The 26,239-nt window shown below is 30.0% G+C and overlaps 7 protein-coding genes across 14 annotated transcripts in view; 4 read left to right on the forward strand and 3 right to left on the reverse strand.

The window, feature by feature from the left end:
* Positions 1-594, reverse strand: part of LOC100645020 (caskin-1) — a 51,338-nt gene extending 50,744 nt beyond the window's left edge. For both annotated transcript variants that reach the window (XM_003399110.4, XM_012314038.3), the window contains exon 1: positions 142-594. In XM_003399110.4, the coding sequence (XP_003399158.1) occupies positions 142-157 (16 nt within the window). In that variant the 5' untranslated portion in view covers positions 158-594. The remainder of the gene's footprint in view (positions 1-141) is intronic.
* Positions 595-3,256: 2,662 nt separating this feature from the next.
* LOC100644651 (NAD-dependent protein deacetylase sirtuin-7) lies at positions 3,257-6,568 on the reverse strand. Its single transcript, XM_003399107.4, has 5 exons — positions 6,434-6,568; positions 6,207-6,344; positions 5,966-6,063; positions 5,552-5,767; positions 3,257-5,444 (listed from the first exon to the last, which is right to left on the reverse strand). Exons 2-5 carry the CDS (start codon positions 6,303-6,305, stop codon positions 4,286-4,288), a joined length of 1,572 nt encoding a protein of 523 aa, XP_003399155.1. The 5' UTR covers positions 6,306-6,344; positions 6,434-6,568; the 3' UTR covers positions 3,257-4,285.
* A 706-nt stretch (positions 6,569-7,274) lies between these two features.
* On the forward strand, positions 7,275-8,700 carry LOC100644774 (probable methyltransferase-like protein 23). Its single transcript, XM_003399108.4, has 2 exons — positions 7,275-7,594; positions 8,013-8,700. Exons 1-2 carry the CDS (start codon positions 7,430-7,432, stop codon positions 8,595-8,597), a joined length of 750 nt encoding a protein of 249 aa, XP_003399156.1. The 5' UTR covers positions 7,275-7,429; the 3' UTR covers positions 8,598-8,700.
* Positions 8,701-9,005: 305 nt separating this feature from the next.
* On the forward strand, positions 9,006-9,775 carry LOC100648718 (acyl-CoA-binding domain-containing protein 6). Its single transcript, XM_012314037.3, has one exon. The coding sequence runs from the start codon at positions 9,006-9,008 to the stop codon at positions 9,687-9,689; it is 684 nt and encodes a 227-aa protein (XP_012169427.1). The 3' UTR covers positions 9,690-9,775.
* Positions 9,776-10,608: 833 nt separating this feature from the next.
* LOC100644531 (rho GTPase-activating protein 44) lies at positions 10,609-16,052 on the reverse strand. 5 transcript variants are annotated; one of them, XR_007225811.1, is made up of 11 exons: positions 15,415-16,052; positions 14,915-15,068; positions 14,550-14,835; positions 14,245-14,469; positions 13,823-14,120; positions 13,497-13,736; positions 12,609-13,402; positions 12,365-12,537; positions 12,225-12,286; positions 12,054-12,101; positions 11,906-11,969 (listed from the first exon to the last, which is right to left on the reverse strand). XR_007225811.1 is itself a non-coding variant. In XM_003399106.4 (10 exons), the coding sequence occupies exons 1-10, from the start codon at positions 15,465-15,467 to the stop codon at positions 11,676-11,678; spliced, it is 2,565 nt and encodes an 854-aa protein (XP_003399154.2). In that variant the 5' UTR covers positions 15,468-16,051; the 3' UTR covers positions 10,609-11,675. The 5 variants fall into 5 exon arrangements, 4 of the variants coding, with proteins under 4 accessions (XP_003399154.2, XP_012169423.2, XP_012169425.2 ...); XM_003399106.4 differs by lacking the exon at positions 12,225-12,286 and having other exon boundaries at positions 10,609-11,969; positions 15,415-16,051; XM_012314035.3 differs by having other exon boundaries at positions 11,961-12,101.
* A 1,018-nt stretch (positions 16,053-17,070) lies between these two features.
* On the forward strand, positions 17,071-24,576 carry LOC100644413 (UNC93-like protein MFSD11). 2 transcript variants are annotated; one of them, XM_048410443.1, is made up of 3 exons: positions 17,071-17,382; positions 20,540-21,652; positions 21,757-24,576. In XM_048410443.1, the coding sequence occupies exons 1-3, from the start codon at positions 17,290-17,292 to the stop codon at positions 21,778-21,780; spliced, it is 1,230 nt and encodes a 409-aa protein (XP_048266400.1). In that variant the 5' UTR covers positions 17,071-17,289; the 3' UTR covers positions 21,781-24,576. The 2 variants fall into 2 exon arrangements, with proteins under 2 accessions (XP_048266400.1, XP_003399153.1); XM_003399105.4 differs by having other exon boundaries at positions 20,540-24,576.
* Positions 24,577-25,266: 690 nt separating this feature from the next.
* LOC100644216 overlaps positions 25,267-26,239 on the forward strand; it is a 42,583-nt gene continuing 41,610 nt past the window's right edge. Inside the window, exon 1 of one of the 2 annotated variants that reach the window (XM_003399104.4) lies at positions 25,267-25,412. The gene's annotated coding sequence lies outside the window, so the exon portion shown is untranslated. Of the gene's footprint in view, positions 25,869-26,239 lie in introns of both variants that reach the window. The other variant, XM_012314028.3, reaches the window with a different exon arrangement.

Here is a 26,239-nt window from a genome sequence, read left to right on the forward strand (position 1 = left end):
ATATCCTTTCTTCGAGGAATTCTTTGTGATGCCACTCGATTAACAAACGTAAACAATGCTTTTCTATAAGATTAGACGTGGATGGTCGATTCGTATCGAAAAAATATCGCTTAAGATGGCTTAAGAACGTATTTGGCTTACCGCTAATGCGCCTCATGGCGGCTCACGACACGGCTCGTATCCAAAAACCGACGAGGTGGTCAATCCAGCGAGGTATGTAAATCTTCCTGTTCGCTATAAACACCATGCCACATGTACAAACACCGATCATCACCTACGCCATGCACACACCGATTCTGGAACGTAAGGTTCCCGCGCCATTGCCCACTGATGAGGCTTTTCTCGAACAAAGAAGATAACCTGCCTCCTCCGACACCGTACTTTTCCCTGTTACGTTAACACGAATAAGTAACCAGTCGCCTCGAGAATGACTGACATACTGTTAACCGCGATCAGAGTGATTCTCTCTACGCGGCGACCGACGGATGCACTGACCGAATGTGTGGTAATTTTAAACGTACTTGAACGCGGGTGAGAAACGGCGACCAAACAGGGTATAAACTACTCCATCACGATTTCTCACGTAGCACTGTCGTCCTCTAGTATCCAATGCCACCGCCAGAGCGCTCGACCAACCGGTAATGATAAATCTCCTCCTTGTATGGATTTAGGTCCCCGAGCCGCACTGTTGGCTTTTTAAATCCATTCATTCTATCGCGTATTCTGTACATTGTTTTCCTGTATTTCTGGTTGATATAATATCGTTACATTAAACTATAAATGTAAAGCGTTATATAAAAAGATTTACAGTGTGACATATAAGATAGTATATTCGCTTTGTATGTAAGCCATACAAAAGGCAAGTTAATCAACTGAAATTAAAATTTCTTTACCATTATTAACAATATTAATCCTGCAAAAGATATACATTTATAGGTCTATCCAGCATAATAATTAACGCATAATTTAAATAACGATTTCTGAAACTACAACTTTAGAACACTTTTACATTTCAACTTTCTACTAATTAACCCTTCTGTTTTCCTCGGGTCTATATATATGACACGAGATGGATATTGTATCTCAATATATGTTATTAAAATATAAATTGTTTTTAAATATTTGTTTTGATATTCAATATTTATATATTCTACGCCTTCTATGAATAAAGTATTTTAAAAAAAGAAAATATCCAAAGAAATACGTGAAAAAGTGATAATCGTGGTTAAAATCGAAAGTAGTATGAATGTAAGCATTGAATGTATATCATATATTAGAAATTATTTACAAGAATACAAATTTAAATATATTAATTTCGGAATATATATAAATTGCTTTGTTTAATCCACGAGGCCTATATGTATTATAATTATAGCAATAATTTCATTACTAAAATTTTTTTTATAAAAAGGAATAAAATACATGTCATAAATAATTTATATATAAACTTCAAATAAATAAATGTTTGAAAGGTAGCAATTATGTTCTTGTACTACATAAAAGATGATGTAAGAACAACACAGTACAATAGAACTAATTATACTTAATTACCTTGTACCATCGACTTGAGTTTATGAGCACATATGCGCGTGCATGCACAGATATAATGCGATGATATAACCATATTACCAGCATTTGTATACTGGCTAAATCGAAAGTAATTGTACTAATAGTTTTGGTCTCGCATCTTATTTAAGTCAAAAGTATTCTACGATCTACTTAATGTTAATAGTATATTCTTCTTTCGTTATAATTCAATGTAAACGTAAGTTAAACATGTTCTTTTTAATTGATTCACGAATTATAACGAAACAGATGATTTAACATAAATGTATAACATTAAAAAATTATTAATTTTGTATAGTCTTATAGTATTTTTTTCAAATCTAACAATTTCGTTCATCTAAGATGATAATTGTAAAATTTGTATATTTCAGCAATTTGAAAATTTCAGCAATTATAAAAATATTGTTTATGCCAATTTAAATGGCATACTCAACTGCTACGTTTAATTTAAAATACATAAGATGATAGGTTCAAAAAATTAAAAAGATAGAAAATATTTAAGATGTTTTATATTTCTAAGAACTTAAAATTAAGCTGTAAGAAATTAGTAAATGATATTTCTCCTATTCCTTTATATATGGTTCTTTATTGGCTAGGAAAGTATTCCGATGTCATTTCTAGAAGAACAGCGTAAAAGGAGTAGAACCACATGCTTCGCAACGAGATCCCGTTGTACAAAGTCAAGAAGTCAATGAGCGGTCGACGTACACTATCGTAGTATCGGTAAAGTACTACGGTAGGCTTTACAATAAGTACTGTCGAAGCTGGTAATAGGGTGACGCTGTACGGGGTTACCATGACAACAGACTGTAGGCTTTTTCAATCTCTTCCCTTCTGCCAGCATTAGCCCTTATACTTCTCTCCCTCTTTATATTCCTTTCGTTCTCATTTCTATCTCCTTTCCTTTTCTTTACCTCACCTTGATGCTGTAACTCTTATTCTACCTACACATATCATACTATATACATATCTTCGATAACGTTCACTCACCGCCATGTAAGTTGCGTTTATTTCTATCGAAAGTCTATCCCTTGATATCTCTCGCCCATTTCAATATATCTTTCATATAAAAGATTTCTTCTTAATCTTATATAATATTATCTTTATTTATATTGGCGTCTATGTATTTATTTATTTCTAATTTGTTAGATTATATTTTCGAAACCTACGTTATCAAAAATCATAAACTTAAAACATTACAAATTTATTTCATTTAAAAAAATTAGATACTTAATGGTAAAAATGAAAAAATTTACTTACGAATATTGTTCCACACAGATAAAAAATGTAACGTGAAACACAGTTAACTTCAAATATTCAATGATCTTCTCTTTTATTTATAAAGATTTTTTATTTTTTTCTGTTTATTATCGTTTTAATAATGTTAATAATTAATCTTAGAAACAATAATGATTATATTGTCTCATGACCCATATATATACGCATCACATTATAAAATATATACATATCTTGTTTTATTATTAAATTTGAGCTTGATAAATATCATGCAATAAAAATTATCAAATGGATAAGGAATTTTAGAACTATATAGTTATTACATATTGATTTGTCTATCAGTATATAATTAATTAATAAGCTTATAAGTAACAGTCTGTTTTATCCGAAATACCGTGACTTACTTAATGTTATTTTTATAGCTGCATCATTTTAAAAAAGATATATTATTGCATATTTTTAAAAAATTTTATGTTTGTCATACATTACATGTAGTCTGTATTATTAAAAATCACCATATAGTTATATGTATAATACAAAATAGTTAACTTTTTAATGATATAAAAAAATGCACTGTGTGTATAGGCACGCGCATGTTTATATATCGCGTTACGTTTGATTTCATAGTTAATAAATAATTTCAGATATACCTTGTTTATATCTGCTTCATTTTAAGATGGCTATATAAAAAAATAAATAAATAAATAAAAGATGGATGTTTATATTTTTATATAAAATGTTGTATTGTTTATTGCATCGTTTAGTAAAAAAAAAGGAGCTAATATACTTCGATACTTATTACAAACAGTCCTTTAATATTCATAGGATTAATTTTGTTCTAACTCTTAGTTCATAAAACTGGAATGGTAAATTAATATAAAAAGATACAAAAAGCCTTACATGTATACTACTTATGCATATGTTCTTTTTTTTTAAATTATGTTACATTCAACTGTACAAATACAAAGTAAAAAATTGTAATAAAAGATATATCACTTTGGTCACTATAACTTTTCATGATTTGCATAACACTTTACGAATCTTACAACTAAAAATCACAATATAATTAGCCTGTACAATAGTAAAAACATTAAATCGAGCAAATTTTATAATAAGCACTTAACAATGAAATTAACAATTTTCACGTTAGATATTTGTAGATGTTTTTAAATATGTATTAATTGTTTGATTCTGTAACTGAAACTTTAAAATTAAATAATCACACAACTACTAAACAGGAATAATAGAATACTTCAGAGTATGGAGATTTAAGTTTTTTAATTTTAAATACTTTAATTTAATTAATCGCTAAAATTTTGGGTACTGGGATTAAATTCCTACACATATCTAAATTGTGTATACAGATCTCATCATGATATGGAGAAATCAAACATTTACATACATTATCATATATCATATGTCGTATATACGTTCACATTATAACAGAAATGAAAGAAAGGTCGTATATGAGAAAGAGTAAATGCTACCGTTTCTTTTTCATGCCTTTGCGATATCCTTTACCAAACCACCCAGGATTTTTAGCAGCTATTGGGGGATCTGCATGGATTACCAATGTTTTTGTATCTTTTATCTGCTTACTTTCAGGTCCTATTAAATTAGAATTATCTGTGTCTCGTTGGTAATAAAGGCAAGTAAGAGAGCCTTCGTTTTCCATGCAAAAAATACACGTAGGTTTAGGTTTTGGCACGTCTGAGGTCATATTCGGTACTTGCATGAATGGATAATAAAAAAGTGGTGTTAGTTGAGGGCACATATACATTGGTGGAAATGGTAAGCCCATAGACAAAAATGGTAATGCAGTAAAAAATGGCGCTGAATAAGCAGACATTGATTCGGTTACTTTTTTGGGTGAAACACATTCTTCTTCTTTGGTTTCGGATGAAACATCTTCGTGAAAATTGTCATTAATTTGATTTAGTTCCTTATGAACAATATTGGATGGCTCTTCCAAGCAAGGTTGACTTGTTGTGTGCTGTTCATTATTTCTAAGTCGTACAGCGTGGAAAAAAATAGGATCCTTGGCACGATTATACTGTGGTATTTCCAACCCAAGATGAGCCATAATTCTTTTCATAACTTCGTCGCATTTTCCATTTATTTTCAAAACTGCATTTTCGTCCTTTGGTGTCCATTGTAAATTTACAATGTATAGTGACGGACGTTTGTGTATTGGCCTATCCATCTGCCACAACCATGGATATTTCTTCAGAACTTTTAAGCTAGAACCTAAACACAATATAACATCTGCTTGTTTTGCTGCTCTTGTTGCACCATTCCAATTAATTGGCCAAGGAAGATTGCCTCTTTCACCGAAATGAACAATGGAATCTTGCAAACCAGAGTTACATCTATGGCATAATCTTCCAGTACCATGAGAATATCGAGCTGTTTTTTCAGTAACATCGAACAATCTCCAATATTCTCTATATGGTTTACACATTCTACAAACTTCTACATACATATTGCCATGAACTTCAGATAGAAGTGTACGAGGTATTCCACTACGCAAATGAAGACCATCACAATTTTGAGAAACTACATGTTTTAAAACCCTTGCTTTATATAAGGCATAAAGAGCCATATGTGTCAATGTCGGTTCTGCTTGACTAAGATCATGATTTCTGAAATATATAATAAATTAATCAAAATACCTAGTAATATAAATAGTAAAAGAAAATTAAATCTGATTAATTATCCTTTAACACTATTTGATTAGTTTTAACATTACCCGATATCTTTTCCTTGTTGTAAACGAGTCCAAACACCATTTGTTCCTCTATAATCAGGGATAGAAGCAGCTGTACTGATACCAGCACCAGTATAAACAGCAAGTGATGTAGCTCTGCTGATAGCTGCAGCCAACCTCATACACTTTTCTTCTAAAATTTCTGGTGCATCTTCTACCTCTTCAAGTCTTGCTTTTACTCTGTGCCTTTTCTCTTGTCTAAGAAATTGGTAAATTTTTTGTTAACATAATCGTCAGCATATTTATTATTAAACTACATTTTCTAAATATCTATTTGTTTATAAAAACGATAAGAAGATTTATATATTATGACAATTTTCCATATTATGTTAGCAATAACAAAATAATTTGACATGTTCATAAGTGTACAATCAATGATTTCCAAAATGGCTATACCTTAAATTAACCTCCTTTACTACATCACTACAAGATACGAGTATCCCTGTTTCTTCTGCAGTTCTGTCACTTTCAGATTTTTGCAAAATCGCAGCTACCTAAAAAGACGTAAAAATGTAACATTCCCATTGTTGTTTACGATGTATCGAAAACAATGCCGGGAGATACATAGAAATTTTGGATAAAATTTACGACTGACTAACTATAATGGAATAGGTAGTATTAAAAATTATGCACGTACCTTTTTAAAAGTTGCTACTCGTTCGTCTTTAACTTTGAAAGCTTTAAGAGCTGCGGAACGCCTCCTTGACAGAAACTTCTCATTACCAGCCTCCTCCATCTTTAATCAAAACGACCAGCACGGCACTGTATCAAGTATCTAAAATGATAGAAATGTCATGATCGCTTAAAATTAATATTTCTAGTATATCAGTAATATATCATCTATTATTGTTATTAATAACGTACATTTTTCACTTAAAATATGTTTAAAAATACGTTGTGAAGATGTACATGTGCATATTACAACCTTTTACAATTAAATTTATAACTATGACAAAGTTATAAATGTTATCGTTTTAAACTATGAATACTTCATGACATAGAATGACAATATTAAAATGGCAAAAATACATCCTATATTACGAATACTCCAATTTTGTCGAATACACATAAACCATTGTAACCAGTTTTATTGCTAACAAAAAAAGTAAGGGAACATATTAAGGAACATGTTTTTTAACATGAATTTGTAGACTTAAATTAATTTATATAACACAAAATTTGTCATTTATTTTGCCAAGAAATTCTGTACGTAGAAGGCGACTATTCTATATGACATTCTGAACGAAAATATTCCTAAACTTAATATTAATAGAATCAATGTAATCAATGAAATCATGGATGCATATATTTAACAATATTAAAGCAAAAATTATACATAACAAAATTAGATATTGCTAAATACTTATTTTACGATTTAAGATTTAATTAATACTTCTAACATTTAATCACATAAACAATTAATAATGTCGTTAAAGAATATTAACTTTTTTTAGATTTTTGAATTACATATAGATGTATGTTATCCATGTAAACTATTCATATACATTTATAGCATTATACAAACCCAAATTTTTTTTTTAAGTTTCATACAAAGAAAAAACGAGTAAAGTGTGGCAGTAGTAAAAATAATTTGTATTAGTGATAAGAAGAAGGTTATTAAATATACAATTGAAATTCTTTCGAAACTTGTTCCCGCCATTTGAAAATTTAAATATTATCTACACGTTTGTATTTTCTATTATGGTGCGAATCGACAACTCTGGACAAAATAGCGATTATATTTTCGACTTTGATTTTATTTGTTGACAAAGAAAATTCGAAGTTCATGATTTCTATTTGCAACTAAATAATTACAGTCAGAATGAATAGGTACTAGTGGAAACGGTTTGATAATTAGTCATGCCAGGTTTAGAAGAAAGTATTTCACGCGATACCAGTCCACCTACGCACAGCCTAATGTCCGATGGAATCGTCTCTGAGCAAGTGAAAAAATTTTTGTTTACTTCTCGTAAGACTCAGGACAACATACAGTGCAACGAGAGTTTAGAGATTTATATCCTCGAGGTACTACAATTTTTCAGTAACTGATACATTATTGATTCATTTTTTTATTGTATGTATATCACATGTACTCTTTTTGGTTATGTATTTTTTTGTATATTGGGTTGGCAACTAAGTGATTGCGGATTTTGTCAATACCACCTAATGACAAAATCCGCAATGACTTAGTTGCCAACCCAATATTATTATTTGTAAAATAATTGTGTTAGTAATTCATGTTTTTTAAATGGAGTAACGTAGATAAAGCGTTTAATATTTCATATTATAATTCATATTTTAATTAATCATACAAAATTAAATATTAATAAGCTTTAAAAGATAATTTGAATCTTTAAAGTATATTGTGAGTAGGTTAAAATTTATGATCTTATTTAAGTATTTTTTGCATCATGTATTATTGTCAACTTATTTTTTGTTACAGTTACTTCAAGCTAATTATAGTTTTTATACATGGCCTTCTGCACCTGTATTAGCTTGGTTTCTTTGGGAACATAAAGAAGAACTTATTGGGAAGAGAGTTTTAGAACTTGGTTCAGGTACAGCTCTTCCTGGAATTTTAGCTAGTAAATGTGGTGCTATTGTAACTTTAAGTGATTCTGCTAGTTTTCCTAGAAGTCTACAGCATATAAGAAGAAGTTGCGAATTAAATGGTATTTTATCTCAAGTTCAAATTGTTGGCATTACATGGGGTCTATTTTTGTCTAGTTTATTTTCAATTGGGCCATTAGATTTAATTCTTGGTTCTGATTGTTTTTATGAACCAGCCTTATTTGAAGATATAGTTGTTACAGTAGCATTTTTATTAGAAAGAAATCCAAATGCAAAATTCTTGTGTACCTATCATGAAAGAAGTGCAGATTGGTCTATAGAACATCTATTAAATAAATGGAATCTTACCTGCACTCATATATCATTGGCTGGACTTGGAACAGATTCTGATATAAACATACATGAATTAATGCAAGATCATACAATTCACTTATTAAGTATACAGCGTGCAGCCTAAGTGTCTTTTGCCATGATTCCAAGATATTTAATTTCTATACGTAATATTCCATGGACTGTTTCTCACTCCCAGCTTGAAAAATACTTCTTAACATTTGGTAATGTGAAAATTGCAAAAATTATATTTGACAAATATGGTTTAAGCACAGGTTATGGATTTGTAGAATTTTATGATAAAGCAGTAGTAACCTTTGTACTTAATAAAGATCATGTTTTGGATGATGGAAAATTATCTATTACTGAAGGTCTTAAATATTTGCATGAAGACAGTGTTAAACAGTTTGTAGAGCAACACATATTAAATGCTGATACAGACACAAACATTGTGGATCACGAGTAATATAAATCCTATTATTAACCAACCCTTTGATCATAGTTGATTAAAGTAAATAATATAAATAACATCAAAATGAGTCTTGAAAAGACATTCAATAAAGCAACAGTCTATTTACAGTCACTGGCATCGGAATTAAATTCCACAGAACTCTTAAAATTCTATGCTTTATATAAGCAGGCTACAATTGGACCATGTAATATTTCAAAACCCAATTGGTATCAAATGCAAGCAAGACAGAAATGGGAAGCATGGAAAAGTCTTAATGATATGAGTTGTGATGATGCTATGAATAATTATGTACTTGAGCTATCTAAATTTAATCCAAACTGGGAACAAGATGCGCAATCTGAATCTAATAACTGGGTTGCTATTAGTCGATTAATAAATATGGAAGATGAAATAAGTGATACGGACAAAACTTTTTTGGATTGGGTGAAAGAAGGACATGATGAAAAAGTACAAGAACTACTAAACAAAGAACCAAAACATGCAAATTTAACAGATTCAGAAGGTCTGTTACCTATACACTGGGCTGCAGATCGAGGTCATTTGACAATTATAGAACAATTAATTAAAAGAGGAGCAAGTGTAAATTCACAAGATGAAGATGGGCAAACACCATTGCATTATGCAGCTTCATGTGGGCATCTTGATGTTGTAACATATTTACTGTCTATCGGAGCTGAATCCATAAAAGATAATAATGGTATGACACCCAAAGACATTGCCGATGAACATTTAAAACATATATTGTGATTAAATATTAATATATGTAATCATCATGTAATAACTAAATTTAATGGTGAATGTTAATAAATCGAATTAATGATTTTCTCATAGTATTTTATATTATAGTTTAATTGTTTTTAGAAACTCTTTATTTATATACAAATAAATCTTCCACTAGCTTTTTTAACTATATTCACAGCCTAAGCATTTCTTAGGTAAATGTATAATTTATCAGAGACAATGTTAAAATGTTTTTACATAGTAATACATTTTTAGGCACAAAATATAAATAGTATTTTAACATTAATCGAGTACACAGAGACTAATATACTCAATTTACAAATATTTTTAAATTAGTTAATGAGGAAAAAATGTATAACTTATAACAATAAAAGATATTCGAGAAATTACGTACTTAAAATCATTATTTCAAATGAGATGTAAATGTTGTTGCATTAGTCGTATCCTTATTATAATTAATATATCAGTCAAGTATACATATTACTACAGAAAAAGAATATAGAAACCAAGAAGTTTAGATGAACTATACTACACTAAAAAGATTTATAAAATATTTGCCATTTTTTGTAAATTTCATCTAATATAAATCCTGATTATTTGATGAAATGGATAAAAGTATGTTTATGATGTATTTAAATATTGCTTTCAGCAACTAAAAATTTTATCAAGTAGTTTTTTAATAAAATATACCGAAATTTTATATCTATATCATCAAACAATCAGTTACAAATGTGAATTATTGAAATGAGAAATAATTAAACAAATTTATAACATTTTCCTTAATAAACTTGTTTAAAGAGAGTTCGCTAAATCGTATTTTCAACATGCAGGTGATTTCATATAAAAAAACAAATATAAAATTAGATTTGTTTTTTATTATTGCATACTTGTAAAAACAAAAAAGAATTTTTTATATATGAAATTGTTACGTGTTATATACAATATATTTATCAATACATACATTTTCCTTTACATTTAAAAAATACTCCATTTTCAGAAGGTACAATTTGTTAATATATTGTAACATTTTTGTAAATCACAAAATAAGTATTGCATTATTAAACAAAAATAAAACAATTTTGTAATACAATAAAATAAGTTTTGAATAATTGGATAATGTTATTAAACACTTTTTTATTTGAGCTAAATAACTGAAAATTTTAGAATTTTTGGCAATATTATAAACTCTATATTATCACAGTATTGTTATTTTGTAAAACAAATACACGCAAAGGATGCCTATTTATTTACATTAAAGTCAATTGATATTAGTTCATCCAAAATTCTTTGCAACAACTTAAAGCTAATTCGAAAAATTCATCCCTTTTCTGTTTTCTTTTATAAGTAATCACCTTATTAAATGCATTACAATCTAGCATATACTCTGCAAGTATAAATAAATAACATACAAATGTGTTATAGTTAATGCCAAATATATACCATTTTGTATTACATAATAACCATACTGAAAGTTGTGTGCTTAAAAGGTATGTCAATCTAGAGACATTAAATGCCACGTCTTTTTATACATTTATGTTTTCATTATTCTGATAACAAGTATAAAAATCGATAAGTTGCAAAAATATTAGAGTTAAATATGAAAATAAGATGTATAACTTTTTTTAATTATCTTTAATATATAACTATAAAAACTTAAAAATGTTTAATCTTACAATTGTAAATTTAGTTTTCGTTTTCTGCTGTTTATTATCATTTTAAAAATACAGAAGAAAACATATTTTTTCGCCTTCTGCATAATTTCAAAAAGTTAAAATGAAATTTCATATAACTGTGCTATCAATTTCAATGTAATTATCGAAATTGGAACGTTCATTATTTAACATCAAAAATAGGAAAATTTACATTATCTTGTTAAGAGTTTTTTACAGTTCCATACTATTTTATAAGAAATATAGCCTTCATTTTTTTTAAAATATTAATTTCTATAAAGTTCTCTTATAAATGTAATAATCACTTTTTATACAGTTGATTCTAGAGATTAGTACTTTCGTGTTCCGATTTAACACGCGCGGTGGGTGGAGGTGGTGGTGGCGGTTGTGGTCGCGGAGGTCTTTGATGAAATCTTGGAGAAGCCGGAACAGGTTGTTGCGGTGATTTAACAACTACCACCGTCTCAGTCTGAGTTTGCACATCGATAATATTCCCTTCTGATCTGGTTCGCACGTGAGCTTTCGTTTGTTCCGGAGCGTTCAGTTTGGCTGGCTTTTCCGGTCGTTCGCCGTACAAGGACATAGACGAAGGTCGACTACCTACACTGGGGCTTCTCTGTAAGTTCGAAGCCGCGTTGCCATTGTTGTTGCCCGAGGTGCAGAACGCATTGCCATTGCCACGCACTTGTATTATACTGACCTGTTGTTTGTCCACTGAATATACATGAGCTCTTTCCAAAGTTAAAGGCTATAGGTTATTAAAAAGGAAAAAGATATTAATAGCTCTGGAAAAATTATTATGCGATTCGACATTTTTTTTCATGAAAATAGCTTTTAACACGTTTATTCTTCATCTTTATTTATAGCTTACGTTATTGTATTTCAAAATTGCAATATCCAGGCAGTGATATTTGTCGAGTCCATTGGCAGTAACTACATTTATTTTAAAGAATTATCTTACATATACTAAACGTGAACTAAACGTGACGTTTAGAAACTCTTAATACTCACTCCTGCTTCGCTGTCTAAGTTTTCGTTACTGTGCCGTGGTTGTTGTTTAATAAGGCTCGAAGGTCGTATTAATCCTGCTGGTCGTTCTGGAATCGCCGGTTTACTACTTCTATCAAGTGTGCTTGTACATACTGGATTATTGTCCGCCTTCTTACGTAATTCAACCGTTTCTTCTTTAAGATTAAGATATATATTAAACATTTCGTATTATTCTTCTTGATAAAAAAGTTATAAAAACATTTACCTGCATTATGTACTATGTTGGTTATACTTCTTGGAGCAGCTACTGGTCTACGTCTTTCTAATGTAGTGGGAGGCGGTCTTTCGGTTGGTATTATCTTTAATTTTTGTGTAGAATTTTCTGAATTTTCAAGTTCCACAAGAGACTTATTACACGATATATTCTCCATAGTGTTCCTTTCAAGAGCAATAGGAGCATTTAATTTCTTTTCAGCCTTTTGAGTTTCTTGATTAATCTTTTCAGTTTCTGTGTTTGCATTATGTAAATCTTCCTGTACCTCGTCAACGCGTTCTGAACAATTAACTAACGAGGAATCAATAAGTGCATTTGCTTCAGTATTGTGTTGTTTAGTTTCTGTTTCTGTGTTTCCATCCTGCTTATCTATACTAGTGTCATGTTTTGTAATTGATTCCGTATTTGTTGTTTCATGTTTTTTTATGCGATTAAGAGTCCCTGATGTTAAAGGTCTAGGTGGTTTATCAGGTGTGGGTGGTGGTTTATCATCAGGTTTCTTATCATGTTTATCCGGAGTAGTGCTACTTGGTGGTGTTGGAGCTGGTTTGTTTTTCCTACGAGCTGCTGGTTTAGGACTGCCTTGTGGAGGACTTTCTCCATGATCACTAAGACTACTGTTAGAAATGCAACGACGCATACTCGTAGTTTGATTTTCCGAACCATTTATAATACCAACTTCTAAATCGCGATCAAAATCTATTTCACCAGGAAAAAACCAATCTGCATACGTGATCAACTGATCAACTATAAGACTAGAGTTATTAGCTGTACTCATGTTCATTCTGAAATAATAAATATTACATTAATAGAGATTATCATATAACTTTTTCTATGATGATCAATGATAACAATTATGTGAATGAATAATATTCTTACACCATTGTATTTGCATCCTCTTGTGGACTCCATATTAAATTGGGCGCGATTACAATCGCAATATTTTGTGGCGACATTTTATTCACATCTTGGTTTTTTGTGAGAACAGCTAGAAATTTGATTAGGAACCGCAGATTTTCTAAATTTACAGCTGGTAACTTATGTAACACCTCCCATAGAGCCCTCAATCTTGTTTCATTCTGAGTTATTTTTGCAGCCGCCATCCATTCAGGATACAACCTTTGAAATAAGGTAAAAATAACGAATATAATGTTATCATTTTCTTTGTCATCATTATGGATAGTAAATATTATTTTTATATTTACTTGTAAGTTAGGAGAGGTTCAGGTAGTTCTCGAAGATAAGATTTTAATGCGCCAGCAATGACATGTGGATCTTTATACTCAAGAGCAGTTGGTAATGTAAGGCAGCATGCATCTAAACTCAATTTAATTCGCCGTGATTTTGACGCAGCGCCAGCTATTCTAAAAAGGCCCTCTTCTTCCATACCTAATCTTAGCAACGCAGATACACACAATTGAACGGGTAATGCAATTTTTCTGTTAGTTACTCTGAGATGTTCTTCCAAAGGATAACCATAAACTGGTTTCATTTCATTATCATCTACAATTATGAAACAGGATCGCATATTAAATGAAATTTTTTGGTAAGTCTTGGAAGTATTACATGATAAAATTCGTCAAACACGCCAAATGTTTTTGGTTCATAAATACGATTAAATACGTACTAATATAGCTTTCTAATCCAGGAATAAGGTCTTCAAGGCAATGTAGCGCACTTTCATGATAAGCTCTTTGAAGTTTTACGTATTGTATAATAGTGTGTGCTAATTCAGTTTCTCGCGACATAAGTTGAAACATTTCTGCAGCTAGTTGATCCCTACATTGCTCAACTTTAGTTTCTGCTTCTTCCAACTCTTCTCTTAAATTATCTACCTTTGTTGCACCTGCACCTATTGCACAATATTAATTTCAAAACATAAACATAATTTTTATAATACAATTTAAAAATCAGATTAAAATTTCTTCTTACTAGCACTATGTTTACTGGCTTGTTGATATCTTGTCCTCACACTATCCATATCTAAAGTTAATCGGGCTAAATTTCTTTTATGTTTTATTATGTTTGGTACATCCGTATCTAAAATATGTTGAAGAGGCACTGCAACATATTGTTCAACTTTTGCTTCATGTTCAATTGCCTCATTTGCTAAATACACCTGTGCACGTCCACACTCTGACAAAGTAAAACCCATGAGACCATCTTCAGGAGCATTTTCCAACATTGTTTGACCTAATATATATTCTGGACATTTTTTCTGAAAGGATATACATTTTAAAAAGGTAAAAAGAAGCTACCATCAAAATTTAAACATAAATTTCATCATTATGTATTACCAAACGCTTTTCCTTCAGTGCAATATCTTGTGTCATAGCCTGATTTGGTGGATTACCAAGTCTTTTGTTTAATCCAATGAGAGCCATTCTGATTTGATCTACATGTTTATCTGCAGCTTGTAAATCATCTGTAAGCACTTCTGTTTTGCCAGCTCTATAAAAACAAATATTTGGTTAGTTGAGTTTTGAATATTGACAAATTCAAATTAAAATAACGGTCTTTAAAGCCAATCCATTTTGAGACAGTCTGATTCATAAGCTATTTTGGTATATCATGTCTGCTTCTATTGAATCTTATGGTGTTTTGACATTGCTCAAAATTATATCGTTTAAAGATTATACAGAAAAACAGATTCTTATCCTTTGTTATGATAGATATATCAAAATATTATATTATTATATGCTTTATTTAAAAATGTTTAATATTTTATCTACCCATCGTAATATTTAGAAAATGCATAATTTTCGTAGACTTTTAAATGAAATTAAATCACAATTACCTAGAAAATGTTTGATCAGCAAGCTGTTTAACTCTGAAGAATTGTTTCTTCATGATTGATAAACACCTAACGCTTATTATATAAATAAAATTACACGATAATCTACCAAATTATGATCACTTATCACTTGTTAACTGTAACGACGTTCACGAGCACACATGTTTAGTATAATTAGAAGACATTGAAGAAATGCAGACGATAAAAAAAATAGAGAGAATCCTTCGTATCACTCGAAAGGCAGCAATTCGTCATAATGTTTGTATAATGATCCCACACCCTCTATGAACAAATAGAATGTCCCGATCGATATATCCTTACACAATATCGATGAGTTTCCACTCTCAAAAAAGTTTCAAGATTCACTTCTTGGATCTTAAATTTTGTAAACGTGTCAAAATCATAGAAATTTTAATCGCGGCATTTTATTTCCTTGTTCACCATTGGTTGTTTAATGCAACCGCGAAACCGAGCAAAGATTTTCACGTTGTTCATTATTTGACAAAACTTGGATCACGTGTCAATTTTGCTTTCCTTTTTAAACAGGCATTAAATTTCTATCAAAAGATTCGATAACGGGACAACCAACAAGTTTTTACAGTTCTCGGTCGGCCATTCTTGTTTCTCACTGTGATTCACATTTCGTTTAGAACGAGAAATCGTTTCAACCGCGCGAAATTTGAAATATAAAATTCGCGAAACGCGTAATCGTAACGATGTGACCTACAATAACTCACGAAAATATTTCAACATTTATTATAAAATAACTTTATGTATTTATTGTGTCTATTATATATAAATTGTGGATTTTTATGCAAATTTATATTTTTATGGGTACAACAAAGCAATAAAACTACAGTAGAATTTCGTTCTACCTATTAAAGATTATAACGATATTATTTTATTACGTTATTGTACATTGTATGCATTCTGTGGATTTTATATAAAACAATTTGAAATTTTATTAGCGCTGTAATGAGATACGATTATCATAATTATATTCAAATTTATCAAAGAAATTCTGTTACCATAGATTAGCTAGCTAGGTTTTAAGAATATATGTCTTAAGTTTTAAATTGAAGATTTATTTGTAAGCTTAAGATGTAAAACAAGCAATGATTCTATCCAAAAACCATAATATGTAGATGGAGGAAATAAAATAAAATATTGCTTAAATTTATAACTTATTTAGTTACAAGATATTGCAAACATATAATTAGTAAAAATTTAGTATACAGCATGAATAGCTGCATACTAATTATCTTAACCATAGAATAAATATTAAATATGATCCCACTGAGTATCAAGATTTATCGATGAATACTTTTGCGATCTCTGCAAAATATAAGAAATAAATATATATGTATATTTTCAAACTTGTTTGTATAAATTACATTTTAATACAAAACCTTTTTCATAAAAAGTTTTTATAGATGTTTGAATCAATGATATTGAAATAAAATAAATATTAGCAAAATTGTATATAAGTTTGATATATTTTTCGTACTACGAAATGTTTTTCGAAAAAACGTTATTATACAATACAAGCGTTAAATAAGTATAGCAATCATAACCTATTCGTAATGTGTAAGATATCGATATATCGATATTCGTTGTAACGTATCATATAATCGATAACTATTCAACCATATTTTGACGATGACTTCAAATCATGTCAATTGAGAAAGGGAAGAAGGGAATTATGTATTGTTAGTTGTCACACGTTGGCCTTTATTTCTCAACTAATCGTGACCATCTGTTGACTCTTAATACACAATATCGGTTAACGACACTTGAAGTGTTCGCGCAGAAGATTTGTCTCGACCTTTTCTCAGTCTTTTCCTCTATTTTTGGTAAATTTTATTCAAAGTGATCATCATGACAATAGATAGAGGCTTTTTAAATGTGTTGATACTAAGTTGGGGATTTATGCTGGTATTTACCGCGTTTCAGACAATGGGAAATATCGAGGTAAGTTTGAAAATAAGATCATCGCAATATTTTAATGTTGATCTGAATTTTTTTATCTTTCTTTATTACATATATTTGGCATTTTTGTACAAAATATACATATACATTTTATTTTATATAAATCATTATTCAATGTGGTTTATATGGATAACATTTGATACAACATATACATAAATTGAATAGGTTTTGTATATGCATGAGTAATATTTAGTTTTATCACAGAGGAAATACTTCTCCCTCTGGTTTTATAATTATCCATTTGTTATATGAAAAATTTAAAATGTAATTAGTGAGTAAACTGAAAATGAATAAAATTTGTAATATTTTGCGGAAATATTGTCAATATGTAGCTGAACATAAATTAATGTTAAGATAAGGTTTGATGGAACCATTTAAATGGACAATGTATGAAACTGTTTTTTTTAACTACGTAAGGTTAGCATATGTCAAATTTAAAAGAAACTTTCATTATTCTTATAGCTTTGTTATATGTTATAGTAATAAATAATATTGTAAGTTGAACATTTAGTTGCAATATTTATCATAATCAATTGAAATTACCTTAAACACTTTATTTACGTATTTTTTATTGTATGCCCAAAACATATTGTGTTCATTACTGTGCATGGTTTAAGTTATGGAGCCATTATTTTAAGTAAAAGTTATTTAGTATTAAGTACTGCAAATGTAATAATTTTGGAATCATTAAAAATCAATAATTAAATTGTCCATTAGTATTTCTTTAACTATCTTTACTTATATACTATTATGTTAAGAAATATAGAATGTTTTTTATGTATTCCATACCTATAATGATTCTTTGTTGAAGTTTTAAAATCACATGATTATTATATTAACATATTTAACAATACACCTAATAATTTGAAAACATAAATTAGTGATAAATATAATAATATTAATTATAATGTAATCTAATATAGATTAACTATAATAATAATATTATTATTATATATATATTGTTGTTATATGATTAACAGATAGCATATCTTGTCATTTTTATATGCGCAGTACTTTTTACGTAAGAATATGTAAAATGTTTTTCACAATAGAGTAATTCATTAAAGTGATTCATTAGAATATGAGCATTAGAATATGTTTCATTAGAATAAAAGCATGCATCATTAATATCATAGCATTCATTTAAACAAATATAAACATGTGACTTTGAAATTTTATACATACAATGTTAAAAAAAATATTGTCATGAAAGAGTCAGTTGTTTGTATAGGAGAAACTTAACAGAATATCCAGATTCATTTTTTCTTTTTAATCTTTATCTACAAAGATTTCAATATCAATGTAATTTCTTTAAATGGAATTATACACATATTTTTATCATTTAAGGATGTTTATAACAAGTATATTTAAAAGATAATTTCTCGAGTGTCGTTATAAAAAATTAGTGACAAATGTCACATTCCGTTAGCATCTATTACATAAAACGAATGAGCTACGAGAAGAGAAACAGTTAAGTCGAACCGCGTCAATCTGGTTTGAATCCAAATGTAAAATTATTATTCTTTGTTACATTCTTAATATGCGATAAGCATAACATTACTCTTAGCTGAAATTTAAGCCGATAATATCACTATCAGCCATTTATCAGATCTAAGATAAAAGTAGGAATTTTTGTTATTATTATTATTTCCTATAAGTACGTATAATGCGTAAAAATTGTAGATTAAAGTATTATTTTCTTTTAACAATAACATATAATTTTATAACTTTAATGGTCGTCATTACAATTGTTGTAACGATATAATAAAAATGTTATTCCATTCTGTATTAAAGTACAAACTAAAAGCCACAATATGACATATATGTCGATAAGATAATATTATTTCTTTCATCTTTATAAAGACGTACATATAATGTTATAAATACAGAATACAAATACATATTACATTGAATATGGCACATCGATATGTACATATCGTATAGAACGTGTTTAATGAATGATTCAATGCACAGCAAGAAAGAGATATCATTTAATTGTCAAGCCCTGATAACTCCTATCAATTTTATCCCGCAATGAAGATGAAAGCAAAAAAGCCGTGATCTAGTTTGCAATAAGTATAAAATCAAACAGATAATGACTGTATAAATAAAAATATTTATTAAAATAAGGTCGGTGTGTAATATCTATCTCATAAAAATAATATTTTTAAATTGGGATCATCGTGAAGTTCTGTATGTTGTTTTCTACATTTATGTATAAAAATATCAATGATGATATTGGCATCTGTAATCAAATTTGTTAGTATAACAACAGATTGCAACAATTTACGATAATTGAAATTAATTTGTTTTTAGAATACATTCTTGCAATATTTTTTTATTATAACTTATTGCCTATTTTGAGATTAATATTAAAAATGTACTATTAACAAATTATTAGTGCATTTTACATTTTTTAAAATCATTTGATCGTCATCATATAATTTATTCTAAAGATGACATTTATTAACTTACGAAATCATGTTGACCTGTTTTATAAACAGTGAACTAAAGACCTAAGTAGTAAGCAATGAAAGGATATCGGTGATTGGTTAAAATTAAGTAAACATTGATTACTTGACTTAACACTCTACTTTGTTAGTTATTCCATAGTTTCTGGTATTACGTGACGCGCTAAATTAATTTTCAACGCAATAAGGTTTATCTCTTTCTAAGCTATATTTTATACTGCATAAAAAGAAACCTTTCACTTTTATTGAAAGAACAAGATTAAAACGTTTCGGTCTAGAGTTAGATGTTAGATTCTGATCATGGGCATCAGTATATCTATATATACTTTGTTCATCGTTGCTGAAATGCAAAAACTTTCAAATATTAATGCGATCCATGCAAATGGCCAATTACTTCCTTCACGTTAGAATAAAAAAGAAATATTAATCATTTATAATAGTCATTCGTAATAAAAATCATTTAAGCTAATATATATTTTTATTCCACAATTTTTTAAAATCGGATTCTAACAATCATGGTCCTTATAGTTCTACTCAAGATAACCTATCGACCATATTGTAACTAAATATGTCGAAGTATTTGAAAAATGACAAAGATAACGAAAATCCAACTTCCTAAAAACATAAACACATTATATTCTATTATATTAGGCTTATTTTCTTTGCAGAAAACAGTGCTGCAAAGTATTAACGAGGATGATCCGAATTTCACTGGCGAGGCCTACACTAGCTTAGCGATAATCTATGCCGTGTTTGCCACGTGCAATTGGTTAGCGCCGTCGTACATTTCGATGACAGGGCCGAGGATCGCTATATTGACCGGCGCTTGTTGCTACGTCCTTTTCATAGGATCTTTCCTCTGGCCTCAAAACGTTCTGCTTTATGCTGCTTCCTGTATCCTAGGTCTGGGAGCTGCTTTGATATGGACTGGACACGGACAATACCTAACGGAGAATAGCGACTCGGACACGATGTCCAGAAACGCTGGTATATTTTGGGCGATTTTTCAGTGCTCCATGTTTGTTGGCAACCTTTTCGTCTACTTCATGTTTACCGATTCAAAGATTAATGCGACGACCAGGAGACTCGTTTTCGGTGTGCTCACCGGATTAGCGATTCTCGGCACATGTTTACTGGCTACCTTGAGAAGAATATCGAATAGCCTAGTTTTAGGCGAAGCGGAAGGTGTCTCGAGCGCTGACAAAGAACTTCGCATACCAGAACCCGCAAGGAAGAAACCGTTGTTAGCTGCCTGGCATGCTTTAACCGATGCGATCGATCTTTTTATTACGAAAAAGATACTTTTGCTATCTTCCATGTTTGTGTATACTGGACTGGTGTTGACGTTTTATTCGGGAGTCTACTCGTCCAGTATCGGATTCACCAAAGCAATGGGTGATTCGCGTAAGAGTCTGATTGGTCTTTCTGGAATTTTCATTGGAATCGGAGAAGTGGTTGGCGGAGCTCTCTTTGGCATCTTTGGCTCGAAAGTATCTCGTGTCTGTGGCGTGTGGTCGGTGGTGCTTACCGGATTCTGCGCACATTTATTCGCTTTCGTTTCCATTTTCTTGAATCTACCGAACGACTCGCCATTCGCAGATACCGACGGCATAGGATATATCACTCCCTCGCCAGTTTTGGCAATGGCTGGAAGTCTCGCTCTGGGTTTTGGAGATGCTTGTTTCAATACCCAGGTCTATTCGTTATTAGGCATATTATTTCCACAACGAAGTGCACCAGCTTTCGCACTGTTTAAATTTTGTCAATCGGTCGCGGCTGCGGTAAGTTTCGCTTACAGTAATGTCGTTTATCTCCATATACAGCTCCTAATCTTAACGATAACGATCGTTATTGGTACTACTACTTTCTGTTTCGTTGAGTATAGCACAAGAAGGGAAAGAGAGAGTAATCAATCGGAGAGTGACGTGTCGAGTGAGTAACCTATTTAAGAACCAACGTTGCGTTAACGTAACATTTCATTTATAATCTTATCATGCTTTTGTTAATTTACATTATCCAATCTTATCGAATTTACATTGTGATTATGAAATTCTAAAAATTTATTGAATTTTCTTATCTTTAGCATTTCTTCTTTCACCTAAATATTATGATATTGCCAATTTTAAAAAAGTTGAACTTTTGAACATTATATAACTTGTTTGGCGTACCTTTTTTTTATAATAATGTTGCGTTTACGCAACTTTTACACGTTAGCTCATTGTTTGGTTCTGAATGGATTATAAATCAAGAAAAAATAGAATGATGGAAGCTTAAAAAATGCTCAAGTAAATGAATTTATTTTATTGTTATGAGAAGAGTGGTAACAATGATATATTATTTTATAAAAATAGATAGTTAAGACTAAAGATTTTGTTACATATATATACACATACATATGTATTAGATTGAAGCGTATGAATGTCGTTTTTTTCAAGTTTGAATTTCGCGCGCTAATACAACACGCATTCAATTCTGTCCCATTATTAATTATCAACCTCGTTAAAGAAGGAATTTATTATATAAGTCACGTGTATTCGATGTAAAGATTTTCTTGCGAAATTTAAATTTGGAAAAAGTAGTAGTGTTGGAAGCATAAAGATTTCTGGAAATCTAATTTTTCTAAATCTATCAATTTTTTAATGTGCAAATTATTTCAAAGGAATTTATAAACGAAGAAATTATATCAGCTCTATTTGTAGACTTTCTGAATTCTATAATTGACTAATTCCAAAAATGTTATGAATCAGAAGTAATTAGAAAAAATAATTAGTTTTCAAAAAACATATCGAACTATATTGAAATTACTATGATCAAATACGATACATATGAAGAAACTACGTAGAATTAAAGCTTTATTGTATAAAACGGCATTTAATATGCATTAATCCAACGTTAACAATTTTTGCTGCTACTGATGCAACATTATCGTCGCTTTAACTACATATTTAAATAACGCTGTTCATTTAACTGTTGCGTTTTTGTTTTTATGAGCTTTAACGAAAGACTTAGAAAGACAAAAACAATAATGAACAGTGTGTTAACAGATATCACCTGAAATAAAGACGTTTCTGACGACAACTGTGTAATTTCAGAGGTAGAGAAACTATATTTTTGTAGCAGCGAATGTGTTAAGCCTTAAACAAAAATGAATAACGAGATAAGAATATTGACGAATCGTGTAATTCCAATGTTTCAGTACCATTTTGTAAAAGACTGCGTTTCTATTAATTATTTTATAATAGTTACCAACTAAGAAACATTGAAACGAAATAGATTATACATTTTTGTTGTATATTTTGTTACTACCGTCGAATAGTAATTTTGCACTTGTAAAATAATTCCAAGTAATTCTACTAGATTCTGGAAGTTCGTGACATTTTCGAAAAAACATCACATCTCTTTATCTATATATATATACATATATATATATATATTAAAGATAAATTTATTTTTTTTATGAATCTTGTTATTTGTAAGTCTATTTTTAATAGTGAATATTATCATAATTATAGAAAAGGATTATGATGGTAGAAAGAGTATTTAAGAACTTCATGGCTATATTAGGGGTAGAAAATATATTTAATCTATGTTTGCAATTAAGATGCAGAAAATATGAAACAAGTATGAAATAACCCCAGCCAATGCGATATCTTTTTCATACCGTTTGCATAATAATTCGTGCTGTTGTAAGATATATAGTATCACTATGAAACTAGGATTGTTATTATATGAATTTGCAGTTACAGATTTTTATAAAGCTTTTAGATGAACGAACATTTTGTTTAAACAAGTTTATATATATTTTATAGATATATTTTATTTCTGGTAATTGAGGTTAGGGGAAAGATTCTGTTGTAAAGAAATTAGGATTGTGAAATGTTATAATGTAAGATGATATAGACATTGTTTGAACTGAGTATAAAGCGAAAATAGCTATATTTTTTTAAAAAGATTAGTGATAAAGAGAGCACTGTGCTTCCGCGTGAATAAATAGCACGAACTTCCATTAACATAAATGTCTTATAATTTGTATTTGTACTATACATGTATTGATACATGTATAGTACAGTATTGATACATAGTATTGATACATGTATTGATATATGTTCAATGGAATAGAGTTCTCGCGGTTTTGAAATGTGGTAAGACTGTAATATGCAAAGTTAGTTCATTGCATTCTTGATAACTGCGACAGTAAACGGTTTTCTATCGATATTTTAAAAAACGTTGAAGAAATGATATTTTCTAGTATTTACAGCAATAGTATGAAAAATAATAAAAAACATGTATTATCGATTATGTACATATGTATGTACATTAATATACGAACAAAATAATTTTGAACTTATTTTTCATGGTGTCGAAGGAAATAGTCAATGATATTGTACTTTGTATGAAAATATTCTGTACATAGGAATAACCTGTTAACTTTGAGATTAATTTAAGACATAATCCTACCGTTTGATGTATGTACCGTATAGATATAGAATAAGCACATTTTTGTCCATTAATAAAATTCGTCTATTCTTGTTGATCAATTTCTGTCAATTTTTAAAATCTATGTAAATGTCAATGTTCACAAAATATATAGAAAATTTATCCGGTTTTCAAACCGTTCTTAGTTAAAGTATTATTGTAAATATATTACGACCAAATTTGTAAATATGTGTAATTTGAATTGCAATATATGATAAAGAAAGCATAACACTTCGTATGATTCCTAATATTATTAGAACAATAATCGATGTTATCTAAAAATATTTGTAAATTTCTAATTTATCAATTTAATATTCATCGATACATATCGAACATTTAAATTTTCTTACATTTACTACGTAGTCTTTACTTTGGCATCAAGACATCAGTTACGTATACATATCATATACATATATATACATATTTGATTAATCAATGTTTGGAATGTTGGAAACAGAGGATAACTTATTAATCAAAAATTGGGAATGAAATGAACAGAAAGTATGCGACTTGACCGACATTAGAACATTGTATACCATATGCAAGTAGTTTTAAGTATTCCATCTACTATTGGCGTTGCAGTAGTATTCTATGCTGAGTCGATAACACATGGAATAACACTAAACCGGTAAAGCAGCTGTAGTTCCTCGCAAGAGGTAGGAACTTCAATATGAAAATACATTGGTGGTAGAACACCCTACATTTCGATAATTCCTATATACACACACATACGCACAACAATTTATTATTCTTATATAATTTTACGATTCTAAAATATTCTAATGTTGCATTAAACAAGTTAAACAAGTTATTAGAAATTTTCGGTTAGAATATCAACGATGCGTTGTATAAAGACACTGTTCAACTCCCGGGCAGCCACCTGTCGCGCGCATGCGTACTGGCGGTAAAACACCTCGCTGGTCGTTTCTGAGTGTCAGTGTAAATCAAAATGGCGAGTGTAACGACGGTTTGTGACAGCTCTCGGCCTGTTTCGCTCGTGTTTTCGAGTATTTGAACGGGACGCGCGTAGTTATGTTGTTCACGTGACTGATCTAACTCTGAAGGGTGAGTGAAGAATGATCAATTATTCGTGGCAAACATCGAAACGCGATTTTTCCCAATTTCTTCGACTGGATCGACACCCTCCTGTTATTCCATGGACAGTGGCGGGGTGACATTGACGTTACTCGTGAATTACGTGCTTTTTCAGTAACTCGTACGTCAGAATTTTTTTTTTCTTTTTTAACCAACGAACAATTTACTATTCGTGTCGAACACGAATAATTATGGAAAATCTTTTTATTGGGTGTGTATCGTCGGTCGTTTAAAAAATGAACCAACGTTAGAAAGATCGTTTGATAGTGTTGATTATTATTGTTTCGCGGAAGTGTCACGAGGTGTGTATTGTTTCGAAAGTCGGAGTTGTGTGCCGTGCACGTTCGAACGTGTATCGCCCGCGTTCCCAATCTCGTTGTGCGTGCCTTATTTTTTCATTCTAACGCTCTGTTCCGTTTGGCCACGGTGAGTCGATATTCCATCACGATGACATTTAATGTCATATAATAATACAACGCGATTCCGATATCTGGCTCGTTGACTCGTTAACAATTTCTCCCGGTGTTTACGTACATTGTCTAAACGTTAGTTCACGTTAAATGTCAGGGGTTGACTGACATTTTATGAGATTTTATAAATATATGCTCTTTTCTACAATCTGTTTTGCTCTCTTTTAAAACATCGTAAACTGGCAATTAGACGAGCAAAACTGTTTTATAGCATAACGGGTATAACTATCCTCTTTCTTTTCTTTTTCCTTCTCTTCTTTTGTCCGTTTTTACTATACTTTAAGTAAATCATGTAAAATTTGAAGATGTCTGTTAGTATTTAAGTTT

Source organism: Bombus terrestris, chromosome 11 (assembly GCF_910591885.1).
Source record: "Bombus terrestris chromosome 11, iyBomTerr1.2, whole genome shotgun sequence".
Lineage (NCBI taxonomy): Eukaryota > Metazoa > Arthropoda > Insecta > Hymenoptera > Apidae > Bombus > Bombus terrestris.